Raw genomic sequence first — 15,607 nt, forward strand, 5'->3', positions numbered from 1 at the left:
GCTTTCCTTCGGTAAATTGTTAATACATTTCCAAGATAGATTTTTTACTCGATTCACACCTTATTCTACATATAATCTTCACGATTGCTTGACTGTTTCCAAGCGCCGCGTGTGATACACGAAAGTAATTAATTATTAACTTCCATCAGCATTGCTGATTCACTCGAGCGTGGTCGCAGCTCGTTTGCTTTCATTATATTCGCTTTCCATTGTTCTCCGTTATGCCGGTTGGTTCCGTGCCGGGTAACCGGAAACACGCTGGAAATCGCGAAACCTGCAAAATCGACATTTATGCTTGATATCCACCGCCGGAGAAGTTACTCTGCTTTTTTTTATCTACCGTTCTTACCTGGATTCTTTTCTTCTGCCGCGGACCTCCTTCCTCACCTTCGCTTTTCCCTCGATAGGCCACGCACCCGTAATTCGCTTACTCAGAAGTTACACAAAACTTGCCCATCGCTGCGAGGTTATAGTTTGTAGAGACTCGGTAAACACATATCCGAGGAGTCGGTTTCGGCGCGTAGTTTTTTCGTATCTGTTGTCTGCGACGCAAAATAAATACGCAGGATCAGAAAATAATTGCTACGCCTTTTACCAGTTTGCTATTTTTGACGAGTCATAATACAAAATTTTGCTATTTATTTATGACGAATATATTGGTTAAAATAATTAAGGAGAATGTATACCTTGATATTTTTTTATTAAATTATGCAGGGCGCGGAGAAAATTTTGTGTGCCTTATATATTTATATCTAACTGGAAATGAAGTATCCTATATATTTTATCAGTTTTAGACACTTTAATTTAATATTTTATATTTACAATACATATTTTATGAAGCTGAACTAATTTTAATTATTCTTAAAATGTTTCTTTTAGTTTGAAATGTGTATTTTTTACTTTTTATTGTCTGTATAACTTAGTTTTGCAATATGTACATTTTTACAATACAAATTTTGCAAAATGTATCTTTACATATATAAATTTGTATAGAAATTGAAAATATTTTATTGGCAAATTTAAAATGTTTCCAATAAGTTGGAAGGTAACAATATATTTGAAACTTGTTTCTAGAATTTGAAAAAATTTTGTAAGCACTGTCGATACGTTTTAACAAGTTACCGACGGTGTAGGTATAACGTAACGCGCGCCTAGCATATACTACTGCTGCACCGCTGCTGTCTGACTGTTCTCGCGGTTGCCTACTGCCAGGCACTTCAGTAGTTTGTACTAGCCAGACACGGCCTCGCGTGGAAGTTGGGCAATTTCATTACAAGTGTAACAATATTTGCGATACACCTTTTGCTGAGTCGACATTTATCGAATTTACAAACTTTTTTACAAATAATAGAGTTACATTATAATAATAGAGTTACAAATAATTTTCAATAAAATTAGAAACAAATTAGAAGCAAATTTGAAAATAAAATTTTGGTAACAAGTTGACGTTTATTGTACAGTATAATTGTAGTTAATTGATGGATTCGTAATCTATAATCGTATCAAAAATGTTGTTACAAATTGAGGTAACATTAAAATTAGAGAATATTTGACTTACTACTCATTATTCGAAGTCTTTTTAATTTAATTACTTGCTATGTAAATATCTTTCTACTTAAAACTTTATTTTGATATAATCGATTTTTATATTTATACGACACTACGTCGTCTATGCCTGCATAATTTGTTAGTTAAGTAGATAATTTGCACAGACATGAAATTTGATTAAAGAATCAAATCATTCGTTTACGGTGTTTAACCCTGCGTGAGACGCGTGGGTGACAAATGTCACTGAGTCTCGCTTACACGAACACCTATTTAATAAATAATTAAATGAAGCAGGCGTGGACTGCCCCCGCAAGTATCTTTCAAGGTTACTATCATGAGTATTAGTATATTAATAATGTATTTCTATTTCTATAATTAGTACTATATATAATTTTTTTCTACTATATTTCTCAATTGAATATATAAATATTGATTATGCCAAAATTATTAACGGTACAAATTGGTTTTTTGCAAATTTAATAACTTTTGTCGATATGTAAATTAAAGCTATAATGTACACGAATGATAAACAAATTTTCCAGATACTGAGATTTTATTGGAAAAATATAGCGAACAATTGTACGTAATAGCGAAAGATCAAAGATTGTTAAAACAAAGAAGCTCGATAAGATAGGATCGAGAAACGGAACAGATCAAGTAGCTTTTGTCGAGATAAAACAATCGTCGATAAGATGTCGACAATAACGTTTCTTTAACTTCTTATAGTTCGCGTTATCGAAACCATTTTTATTGATCTCGAGTTACCTTTTACCATGATATTTTTAAATATGCAAAATGCATATTTAATTTGTCAACCTTTAAAATTAAAAATACAGCTCGTTTAATTTAATTGCCATAAAGAATGATAAAATCATTTACTGTTGTTTGTGCAACTCAATTTTATTAAATTTGGTAATATGGATGTCAAACTAGCTTATATAAAAAAGATATTTATTTTTTTATAAAACTGAATAGTCCTTTTCAGATATCAATCTAAATAATAAAGAATTGATATGGTTTTATCAAAAGACGTAAAATTGGATAAACACGTTTGCTTCATTTTCGCCATTCAGCATTACTCTAAATCGAACAAAGCATTTCACCATTTCTGGCAAGCTTCTAGAACCTGGCGTTCTGTGTCACCTATATTTCAAAACGAAAAAAGGCAATGCCGACTACTAGCGTGTTAACACTTTTGGCTAGCGGACCGATCACCATGCAACACTGTTTTTTCTTGGATAATACGTAACCAATCAATTTTATTGATTTCATCGTGTACGTCATAAAACGTTGTTTCTATTTTGCAATTATAAATACGTACAAATATAGATATATAGGAATGTACAAATATATCCTAAAAGTATCGAAGCAGTAGGACTACTATTCTTCAAGAACACTCCTATTTTTTAACCCTTGCACTAAGACTCCTTTTACTGCTGCGTTAATTAGCACTTATCGTTCCTTAATATTTTCTTTAACCCTTTGCAGTCGGAGCCATTTTAACTGGAAATACAAAATACTTTTCCAGACTAATAGCGTTTCCATTTGATATAATCTTTTGAATTTTATGACTCGTGCAACAGTTAACAACTCTTAACAATTTTTTAAAGTAAATTTAATAAAAAATATTTAGAAACATGACAATTTTTAGCATTAGAGTCGCCACTCGACCGCAAAGGGTTAACAGACCAGATAATTATTAGCAGATGTTGCACGTAATCTTTATCACGAGTCTGACGAGTCAAAGGGTTAAGATAGCTGACGGTGTCGAGTTGTCTGTTACGTTTCAATCTTCTCAACTTTCTAAACACGGTGTCAACGAATGTATCACACATCCGACGTCTGCACAGCCTCGAGTCGTCCGGCCACCGTCTGGGGTTTGTTCGCTGAAGAGACGACATCTTAAGAGGCTACTCAACCCTCGTCCCTATCATAAATTAACCGAAAGCGAAATAGCGTCTGGCTATCTGTCTCCTGTTCCCCTGAAAAATAACCCTGAAATATAACAACGCGACGTTGAGAATAAACAACACCGTCTAGCAAGTATAGCATTGGCTGCCAGGTTATGTCCTTCCACAACTCTCACAGTTTTAGAGTAATTTAGTTGAGAACACTGAAAGTTAAAATTACTTCTTTGATTTTTATACTTGCTGTATTTTTTAATGATACCTGGTTTACTATAATTTTTAATATTTCGCAAACAAAAATTTTAATAAAACTAGTCTAATCATTCTAATAAAACAGCACACGTCTGTTAATTTTATTACTTAACAGTGAATGTTAATGCGTTTGTTATTAACGTTAGTATCTTCCACAGTTTCATTTATTTTATCCAACGTATTTACTTATGGAATGCAATAACGCCGTCGTCAAAGAAAACCAGTATATTCGCGACCTAACCTGTTCGCGGAAGAACTTCGTTTGCTGAGGGTGAATCTAATCCGCGAGAGGGTGAATTTAATTCGCGAAAGGACGAATTTAATTCGCGAAAGGGTGAATTTAATTCGCGGACAATTGAATTCTGTTCGACGGTCGAGTTTGTTAACAGAAGAAGGTGGCTTTGCTTCGAAATAGAATAAATAGGATCTATGAAATTTATATGGTGGCAAAGCAGTGCGGCGAAAGTCAGTCGGAAAAATCATTCGACGGTCCTCCCCTGGCCATTCGGCAGCGGAGATATAGCACGTAGAAGGAGGAAAGTCAGGGGGCGAGAGAGCGCCCGCGCGCACGAGCGGAATCAGTATACGCAGCGAAGGCGAGTGCGACGGTGGCGTCGGGACGCCGCGGCGGCGCAGTCGGCTCGATCGATTCCACGTTTCGGTGTGCTCGCCGTGAGGCACCAGCGGGTCTGACAGCGGCGAGGAAGACAGCGAGAGCTGTGGGGCTAGAGGGACGGCGAGGCGAAACGGCCTGCGACGAAAGTGCGACGGAGACCGAGCGAAGCGCGATAGAACCGGGGACGATAGGAGAGACGAGGACCGAGTGGGGGAGGCGGAGATAGAGAGAGAGAGAGAGAGAGAGAGAGAGAGAGAGAGTCCGAAGAGAGCCGAAGAGAGTCGGGTTTATCGGGTGCGCGTGTGTCCTCCGTCGACGACGCGAACGACAACGACGACGACGGGAACCGTGCGAGATCACCGGATCCGACGAGCTGACAGATCCACGGGGAAGGTTTGCCTGCGAAACAATCGTCTTCCCCCCGTTGTGCGTTTCCCCTGGTTTAAAAATATTCGCGCGACGGGCAGCAACGGCGCGGCAGAGCACAGGATGACGGCGTTGCGGACCTAGAAGAGGGAAACGTAAGCTGAGAACCAAACTGTGAACACACACCGTCTCTCTCTCGTTCGAGCCGGGATCGATCGCGCCGAACGTCTCGTAAAACCGCGCTCGCTTGTTCCATGACCCACATGTGGACGCGGTGCTCCGAAATCCATGGACCACGTTATTGGTCATGGACACGTCTCGCTCGTTTTAGGTGCTGTACCGCGGGGCCCGACCCGACCCGACCCGAACCGACAGTGAACTTATACGGAGCCCGACACTGACCCCATGGATGGACACCGGTGCGACGATGAGAACGCGGTCGAGAGAGGTGTTGCGGTAAGGGTGCATCTTCTATGTTTCACGCCGCGCTTACACCGATCTGTGTTCCTCTTCTTGTTTAACTACGCGATCGCGAGGATCGCCGTTTTCCGAGCATGTCTCTACCCTGGCATCGCCAATGTCCATCCTCGGACGCGATCGGACGTCGTCGGTTTGGACTAGGTTGCTGTCGCGTGCTTCTTTCACTCGGCGGTACGGCTCTAATATCGATTTACGGTCTTGAAATAGTCACGAAGAACCGGTACAGGTAGATACACCACCTACGTCAAAACAGGCGCCGAGGTTCTCTTCAATCGGGCTCTGTGTTTTGTTTTCTGTGTGTGTGTGTGTGTGTGTTCGAACACACCGTCACGAATTCGGGCAGCATTGATAGCGAGGAGAAGCGTGTACGGTGTAATAGACGATCATCGTCCGGCAATGTCAAAGGTTATCCGATAGTGACGCATGCTTTCCGTGGCAAGTATACTATTCGGTAGGAAACGATGGTTGATAATCGCGTAGATTGCAACTTATCGGTGGCGAATGATTCATCGGTATAATCGTTGCGATGGCACAAACAATTGCGAGATAAACTCGATTATCCGTTCGATCTTTTGATTTATGATATAGGATGTGTTGAGGAACAGAAGACGATATTAGCAATTGAGAAAACTATGTTCGGTATGGTTGAGCTGTAGAACAGTTTAACATATGGTGGCGCGTGAAAGTGTTGCAGAATTGATCTGAAAACAATTGGATTGTCGCGATGAACGGGGGATAGTGTAATTAATGCTGCGGTGACGCGACTCGTCGTTAATTTTGTATATTAATTTTCTGATTTAGTTATGTCATACGATACAAATTCTTTCATTGTGTTTTCCGATGCCTTTTAGAAATTCCTGTTCTTAGTTCTCGGTTTCTATTAGCGCACAATAGCAATAATATTACAAATCATCGACGCATTTAAATTAGACTATTTCGACTGAAAGAAACCACGCTGTCATGTGATTACATGCAAGTTCTGCTCTTCCAGGGTCCGTGATCCTGCGCAAAAGCCGGCTTGATAAACGTTCTCGCTCCGTAATTTCTGTTGCTTCATCGACTTTATTCCGAGTTGGCGTATCTATCGAAATCCCTGTACAATTTACAGCAATTACCGACAACAATATTTCTCATTTATTTCTAAAAACATATGCATAAAAGAATCTTCGTTTCTATTCGTTATATTTATTTTAATTTATATTTATTATATTGCGAAATGACGCAATACTAAAAACTCACAGAAGATAATATTTCCGCTTAATAGCATAGTTATGGGAAATTTAATTACTGTATGCAGATAAAGATCGTAACATTTTGTTATAAATTTTCCACTTTCGGTTTAAACACTGAGTGACGCTTCTAATGTTGATAAAATTGTTTACATACAGTAAACTCGTGAGTCATCTCATCGTGCACTATGCGGCTTGTGAAGCATTGATAGAACATTTAATGTGAAACTATAAAACAAACTAATTTTTTGTTAGCATATCGTGACATTTTTACAAAAATCACAACCACCATGTAAGAGTGTATATATTGAGATGACCTTCGACATCGATCGCTATGTCGCTGGCAGATGTTGTTCTCTGCTCAATTTGGCATTCATGAATTTATATTAAATAATTTAAGGAAAAGGTTCTAATGAAATTTAAAAAAAAATGTAACTGTCTTCCTATATGTATGTGTAATCAATTAGCTATTCAATATAGTATAGTACTACTCATATGAAATTAGTTGTGGCCTAATGGTCTCATGGAAATTAAATATTAAACAAAATAAATTTGATTAACATATAAGAGGTTCTAAAAAATTTGATAAATCAAGCTTATCGTAAAATCTTAATACGAACGGTTTTCTCTTGATTCGCGCGTTGATTACAAGACCGGCACAAAAATTTCACCAAAACAGTCATACTTTTCCTTCTAGAAAACGAGAACATTGGTTCGAAGCATTTGCTATAGCAGTTACGCTTTCAACCTTCCCACCTTTCGTAAACTCTAATTCGCTCGTTATCTGTTCTAAATTGTTCATTATTATAGAACGCGAACTTTTTGCAAATTCAAGCCCAGAGTATAAATATTGCTCTTCGACTTTCTAGTTTCTAATAATTAATTTCAATGTTCACACATAGACAAACTGATACGTCTTAAAAAATTTATTGAACAAAATTGGTAAAATAAATTATAAATCATCTTAATTACACTCTGTTATATTTTTCTTAAACAATGGAATGGGTAAAGAAAATGTTTAATAAAGTTTTTAGGATTATAGGATTAATAAAGTAAATTGTGCCTAATTTTTTAGATAATAATCAATAGAAATGAAAGCAGAAATTTTTAAAGTATTTGATTATGTTATCTTGTATTTGTGGAGCGAGAATGTTGGGTCACGAACTCGTCCTATTAATTTGAGTTTCCCCAATATCGGGCGACCGACGGATATAATTGAGCATCGGCCCCTTATTAGGAACGTGTTACAAGAAGCCTCGAAGACGCTCTCGTCTTGTCTCGGCTAGAACGAGTGTCTGAAAAGCGCAGAGTTGGTTGATTTGGGAACGCGGTTGCTCTATTTCTGGAGTTTGAATCGGGTTACTTAATGTTTTTGAACCTTCTACTTTTCCTGCTACGTTATCGCCGGTCGCAAAGCTATCAGCGATATCATACGTCCGCATTTCTCGCTATTTTAACGTGGTTTTTGTTGTCGATGTCCGATTCTACTTAGCTTATGAATCACTCTTTCTCGTCATATATTATCGACTGCAAACAAATAATAAATACTGGCGTGGGCTTCGCGGTGTCGCCATGCCTGCAAGAATGATAGTTGCCTATTACCGAATCTATTATTATAGCAACAATTTTACCGATTTATCTACATTGTTGTACACATTGCTATCTGCGATGGACAGTGATTCGTGTCACTGTGGGAAAGTATTAATAATAAATGTTTCCAAATGATATTACACAACAAGTGAAATTCGAAGTATTGAAAATATATTTTAAAAATCGATTCTTTCGATTTGTTGAATTTCCTTTTGTCGCAGAATATTTGGATTCGAATGATTGTGAAATATTTCAATTTTCTTCAGGTGATAGAACTTTTGCAAATTATTCACTATAGCACGTAACAGTACAAATTGGTTAGGGCTACTTGGGAGGAATAAACTACAATAATTCGTCGAACGATTTATAAAATTCAAGCCTTATGTCAATGCAATAATACAAGTTAATTGATAAAGTTGGACTATTGTATTTTAATAGGTGACCAAATAATTACGTGACAGACTATATCCCGTCCAAAGACCTATGCTACGAGATATCAACAACAGCAAGGATAAACGTATTTACATTTACCAGTCTCACGATGTTCTAGAAATACTATTTGTACATTCTGACGACGTGGGATGAACCGAACGCAAACTTAAGACGCCTAAGTCGACGCTTAATGTATCTCAGAGGACTAAACCAGTTCTGAGTATCGAAGCAAGGATATTTAAAATATTAAAAATAAAATACTCGTTTGAACCGTTATCGAAAAAAGATTAGAAATATTTCGCAAAATGATGCAAATATTTCTCCGCCATAAAAAAAAAACAAGAAGCAACAGACTGTCGTAAAAGAACATTTAAGTGGAATATGTTGAAGTGGTACAAAACTGATTCAAAAATAAAGTATTAATCATTTCCTGAATTCAAATATAAAATTTGACGATTTTTGATGAAAAGTTGATGCTAATATACATAAGGTATTCTAAACAAATTTTTAGATCAAGAAAGGAGACTTGGTCTCACATTGGTTATTAATGATTTCAATTAATAATTTTTTGAAACTGTAGTCTGGTTGAATTGTTCCGACGACTGCAAGTTGAAACATAGCTAGAGCTAATTAATGTGCAATTTTGGCTAAAACTAGGTGCGGCTTCCCGCAAGCACGGCCACTAAAAATACCGGCGACGCACGATGGGTATCGATCGCGAGATACAGCGACAAGAAGACGTCCGGGTATCAGCATTGATTGCCGCGATCCCTGAATGCCGTGTTTCTTTCTTCTAGAACTGCAACAAGGGCTCGAGGCGGGGTGCGGCCACGTCGTTCGGTTTCCGGCGAAGACAGGCCACCACCGGGATCCCCATGGCGATATCGACCTACACGGCGGAGTCGAGCCTGATCCAGCCGCGATCGAAATCGGCCGGTCCCGAGCAGAATCGACGGCGCGACGAGGACAACGCGAGCGCCGTACGCAACCTGTCGTCCGGTCGATCCACGCCGCGTCTAGCACCGCCGAAGAAGGACGCCACCGGGATCGCGGTGAGAACGAATCGTTTCGGGTACAAGCAGCCGCAGGTGAAGTTCACGAACAAGGTCGGAGACATCTGCAGCAGCCACACGGTCAGCCACTACAACCAGGAGTCCCTGCAGCAACACCAGCAAGATAGCGTCCCGAAGCAGACGCAGAGGGTGGCGCCGGTGGTGTGCAGTTCGTTGCCGGCGTCGAAGATCAGATCACCGGCGCGCAGCGTGACCATTTACAACAACGTTGGGAACGCCACCACCCACGTGGACGGGAACCGGAGGCCGTCGGGTATACCGGAGCCGGTCGGCAGGTACACTTTGCACACCAGTCATCTGCCGTTACCGCAGTTCGCCGTGAGGATGACCAACGCGAACTCGAAAACCGCGAAAACAGCGGCCAATCAGAACAGAAAGGTGTCGGCCGCGTCGAAGGGTTCCACGAGCTCGAAAGAAGGCTCGAGCACCGAGGACTCTGGCGTGGGAAGCCAACAAGGATGCATGGTGGACGATACCGCCACCCGAGGGTACGAGTACACCGGCGGCTCTCCGAGCAGGAGGCGAGGAATAGGGCGACCCAGGAACTTGAGGATGGTGGTGAACGGGAAGAGCTTCGACGTCAGGGATGTCAGGGATGAGGACAGCACGGTCACCGAGATATCGGTGATCCCGCTGCCGAAAACGTTCAGCGCTGCCAACACGGGCTTGGTCAGGGAACGAACGACGCAGTATCAGAGAATCGTGAACAAAGATAACAGACACGCGGAGTCGACGACCTCTATGTCCACGACATCGTCGGAGGGATACGACGAGGGTCTCGGAGAGGAGAAGGTTTACAAGGACAGGTCTCGATCGGAAAAGATTCCCTCCATCAAGTCGGACTTCAGTCCGCCCAGCTCCGACGATCCTGAATACGGACACGGCGAAGCCATGGCCGACGAGTATTCGCTGAGTTCCAGCGACGAATGCCATCGTTCCTCTTCCGTTGCTCACCACGCGCAACCTGTCGCGAACCCGGCCAAGAATGCAACGATGCCGAGGTCGTCACTGCGCTCGGTGTTGCTCACCATCGAGGACCCTGCGTTCGCCGCTGCCGCGGCCACGTCTACCTCGCTGATTGATGACGAGACCTCGCCCGTCGACAGTCTATTCGACAGTCTTACAGCCAGTATTACGCAATCGGACGCCAAAGCTCCTAGGAAGGAGCAACCCATGGAACAGTCCGGCAACACCTTGGACGACGATAGCCCTGGAACGCCTACTAATGCCTCGAATTCGTTGAGCTTGTCGGAAGGCAGGGAGTTCTTCGACGACGAGATCGCCGATCAGCCGGGGCTCATTTTAAACGAGAACATTAGGATCGGTGCTGAGGCGCAGTCCATCGTGGCCAGCCAGCTTGTTACCGAAAACAGTCATACGTTAGTTGAATCCAGTCCTAAAGCAGGTAAAGAGAATTGAATATTTTTCAAAGACTTTCTATTTTGTATACATACAGGGTGTCTCAGCTAAATGGGCTGAGCAATTTTATCTTCAAAGTTATTTCTTGCAGTTCTTAAAGTCATTGATATATTTTATCGTGTGGCTAATTAAAAAATATATTCAGAAGTGTAATTGGCTAACCCATACTCTTTAGATTTAGCCGATTAAATTGGATGAGAATGTAGGAAAAAGGGAACTACCCCACTTGTAGGTCAACATACTATAGATAGCTGAATTTGTCTTTTTATCAGCTATAACATTGCGCTAATCGAAATATGCTATTTAAACATCAACCGTGGCTTGAAATATTGGAAAATGTAACCTTGAGAAAAAGTTTTCTCTATCACCATAATTGCCCCACTAAGCACACATTTTTATCCTTATATATTTTTTAGATTATTACGATGTTTAGTAGGAAATGTCTAGTATTAAATATAAAACCATTTTCATACATATAATTGAACGGAAATTTTATTGCTCCACAAAACGTCGAATTTTTTGGGGATTACGCCATATTACACAATATCTACTAACGTTGAAATATATAGTTATAACCCACTTAATTGCAATTATAATACACGGTAGTGGATACTGTATAAATTACTTCGACAGTGTTATAGCGTATCATTTAAAAAATAATGTTCGACAATAATGGCCCAGTTACCAGATTCACCCTGTATACTGAAGATAGGACATTTTCTGGTAATACTCACCAATTGCTCCATTTTCCAGCCGCAGGCTACAGTAAAGACGCCACGAACAGCCCGCACCATGGCAAACGAATGAGCCGAGCAGGCAGCGTCGATACTTTGTCTCCTTGCGAGTCAATCGCGTCCGACGATTTGATATTGGATTACGAACAAAGCGATGCGAGCTCCTTTGACGAACAACGCCGGTGAGTATTGTTAAGTGACAAACTTCAACACTTTTCCTAAAAGTTCTTAAAGCTATATACATTAATCACTATATCTTCAAATTCACCTAATCTTCGCATGATCTAAAACGTGAAATCTCTTTGAATTTTAGGGTGGACTCTACCATGGCAATGCCGGATATGGGCGAACTCGAACCCTCGCAACGTGACATTGTGATGAGAGACTGGCACAATCTTTTCTCTCGGATGGGCGCGCGTCAAACGGTCCAGCAAACTAATAACACGAACACGATTAATAACAATGTGAACGGCGGTGAATCGACCAATAACAATAACCAAGCAGCCAACGAAATGGGGTGTGTATATGTCAAGTTTTTACAATTTCTGTCGCTCCCCGCGGCCCATAATTTCGGATACTGCATGTGCTTATGCTAGACGAAACATGGAACATTACCTGGTAAAACTATCGAAAGTCCTTAAACGTTATCGTGTATACTCACCGCCATTGTTAACATGTTCAGACATTTTACAGCTTGGAAAACGCTTCTTTTGTGTTTCGTTTCTGACACAGGGTGCTTCTTGACGAAATTCTGACGATCGTTTCGTGACGAAATGAATTAAAAATGTAGGGTAATGGGAGAAAGTCACCTTTCGATGCTCTTATTCTATTTTAATTGGTATTCTTAGAAACATAGATATTCACTATTTCTCTTCGTGGAATACAGAAAGAACAAAGCGAAGAAAACTCAGTTAAATTTAATTATTTTGTGCGAGGTTTTCGCAAACCCTTCATCATTGGATTTCCGAGTTAAAACGCTAATCCATTGTACAAAATTTTACAAAATGCAAGATAAGCAAGCGTGATTATTTTATTATTTGACACAGTTTTAATTTATTTTAATTTTAAATAACTCCATTCCCAGTTTTTTTTATTCATTTTTGCATCGTCGTCTGCAATTTTATACCCTGTACAATTAATATCGTGTACTGCTTTGCTGCGAATTTACAGTTTACGTGTTAACATACTAATTAATTATAAACAAGGCAAACTGCTAACTGTCTCTGAAATTCACTGAAAGGTAACTTAATTGCGTTCAATTTTTTCCGTGATTTATGGGAGAATTGTTAGTTAGTGTACAACAAGCCTGACATATTATTATATGATATTATATGTTAATATAATATCTATTACATCTATTAATATTTATTAATATAATACTATATATTAATTGAATTTCAAGACTTTCGTCGGGGCTGCAAATTTCTGAATTCTTCTACTACTGGCTATAATGACTATATGTATATACTGTATCGACTATACTGACTATAACATTCTAAAAGAGTGTTATAGATACTACACATTTATGTCACTTTTTTTTGCACATTGGAAGTATGCGGTTATTACGGCTGAAACGTGAATCAGCCTGTCTTTCGTAACGTAAATGAATTTATTACTGAATTTTCACTGTTGGTAAAACTTTCACTTGTAGTTGATAAGGATCAATAAGGTAAGTAGTGGAAGCATTGTTACAAAAGAAATACAGCAATTCATCTATCATAAGAAATGATTCGACAGAATCGTAGCAATGCTTCTATCAATAAACAGCATTTTTATTTCCATATTATTTGCTCTTTCTTGATGAACAGCTAAAAATCAACTGCATGAAATATTCGTATGCAGTTTATTGGCTATAAATCAGTGTAATTATATCTATTTCAATGTCTTAATTATTACAAAATATTTGTTGGTCGGGTGGGCATACAATATTTAAAAAACTTACGATAATTTGATTATCCTTCATTGTTATAATTTACTGTAACATTAGAAATATTAAAAGAAAAAATGATACTATTTTATTTCGCATTAATTCTAGCCTTGATAACTAACACAAGCAAAAATTAATTAAAACCCAAGAATTGTAATAATACTAAAAAGTTTCAGAATTTTTTAAAGAAAGGTTTAGTAACACTTTATATTATAAAACTACGAATGATTGAGAATCACAGTTTTCTCATATCATTTCATAGTTCTAAGATATTGTTCTTGAAAAACGTTTGCGATAATTTGATATCTGATATCTTTGCATTATGCAACAGAAAATAAGTGGCACATGGACATGTGTACAGACATTACAAATGGGCAAGCAATAAATGAAAATACTCGATACGTGAAGTTTACTTGGAAATTTTAATTTAAAGTATTAAAAATAGGAATACTTCTAAAAGATGGGGAGGATGAAAAATATTTTTTGACATTCTACAAATAGATATTTTATTGCTTCTACTGCAATCATCATACTACTTAAACATAAGTTATTACTTAAACATAAATTATTACTTAAACATAATCATAACATCCCATGACTTATACAACGGTTTACACACTTCCTGATCATTCAGTTGCTTCACAAGAATTCCAACGAACAATTTGAAATCCTATATACAACTTATTTTTTTGCATACAAAAAGTGATTTGCATTTAAGAAAAATCGTTTCGACAACTTTACCGAACGCGTAGAATATTTTCCTGATAAAACTGAATAAGATAAAGGTAAGATAAGATTGCAGAATTTACGCGGAACCGAAGCTTCGTTGCTTCTTCACAACGACAACAATGTTACGTAGTTTTTCGATTGTTTCGCGTATCGCATGTTCGCTGCGATCAAAGCCTTGGTTGTGAAATAACGCGATCGTACACGCGATCAGACACGAAGATACGTCGAATGTGTCCATAAACATACTATACACGCGAGAGATAGACACTTGCGCGTTCGCATGCATGGTGTGTAGTCATTCGTGCAGAAACACCGAGTCTGGGTTCTGAATTGTGCAGACGTCTGTTCATCGGAGATATCACTGTTCTCAGAACGTTCGCCCCGAAATCAATAACTCTATAGAAATTGTTTTCCTATGTGTCCGTGCAGTCTCGCGGATTCGGAACAAAAGCAGAAAATTCAGGAAAAAGGATGGTGAAAAAGGAAAGGTTTTCGTTCCAAAGTCGAGTTTAGATATTTGTCTGATAATCGTGTTATAATAATTTTATTGAGTTATAACAGTGTTTACTCACGTTAGGGTAAAACGTCACGTTTGCTATTCTGTAATAAGAATATTGATTTAGCATAAAATTCTCCGTGTAGTTGAGGCTATTGTCGAAACAAACGCTGATAGCGAACGTTCTAAAAAAGAATCTGCTTACGTGTCTGTTCATGACCTATCGATTCTACTTCATGCAGGCGCTAACGTGAAATCTCGTGAAATTATTAACGCGTCTGTTCATGACTTACCGATTCTACTTCGTATTAATATTAATATATTAATATTAATATATATTATTATTAATATATTATATATAATATTTCGGCATGATTTTCACTTTAGATTACACAGGGAGAACTATTGTCATAGTAATAGTTACAGGATATCTTTCAACAATTGTCCAATATATATATATATAACACTATAACAGAAAAATTTCGCTTGCGTTGCTTCTTACGGCACCCCTTTTCTATAGATTTGTAGATAATCTTTTGTGCTCATTGTAAATATTCATGAAACTAAAGAAACACTTTATATTACAGTAAACAAAAAATAACAACGTTTTATAAGTTTTCTACGTAAGTAACAATTCGATTGAGTTCCAGCTGATGCCTTGTACAAGAATTTGCGGTAAGTGGCGACGGCAGGCGTTATGTTTTTCTGCCAAAAGTCTCGCAACTGTTAATTCATCAAGATTATTAAAATTGATCGAATGAAAAATTTAGTACGCGCTATTTTTGAATGTACCAGCTCGGTACGGGTTA

At 38.7% G+C, this 15,607-nt stretch overlaps 1 protein-coding gene across 7 annotated transcripts in view; it reads left to right on the forward strand.

The window, feature by feature from the left end:
• The window catches only part of LOC144470079 (uncharacterized), a 58,022-nt gene that overhangs the window by 11,424 nt on the left and 30,991 nt on the right, over nucleotides 1-15,607 (forward strand). For 5 of the 7 annotated variants that reach the window (XR_013494071.1, XM_078180888.1, XM_078180887.1 and 2 more), the window contains 3 exons: nucleotides 9,218-10,898; nucleotides 11,666-11,828; nucleotides 11,960-12,163. Coding sequence is in view for 6 of the 7 variants with exons in the window: in XM_078180888.1 (XP_078037014.1) it covers nucleotides 9,218-10,898; nucleotides 11,666-11,828; nucleotides 11,960-12,163 (2,048 nt within the window). In the remaining variant the exon portion in view is untranslated. Of the gene's footprint in view, nucleotides 1-4,302; nucleotides 4,845-5,020; nucleotides 5,146-5,422; nucleotides 5,605-9,217; nucleotides 10,899-11,665; nucleotides 11,829-11,959; nucleotides 12,164-15,607 lie in introns of those variants that run through there. The other 2 variants (XM_078180890.1, XM_078180891.1) reach the window with 2 other exon arrangements.

Source organism: Augochlora pura, chromosome 5 (assembly GCF_028453695.1).
Source record: "Augochlora pura isolate Apur16 chromosome 5, APUR_v2.2.1, whole genome shotgun sequence".
Classification (NCBI taxonomy): Eukaryota; Metazoa; Arthropoda; class Insecta; order Hymenoptera; family Halictidae; genus Augochlora; species Augochlora pura.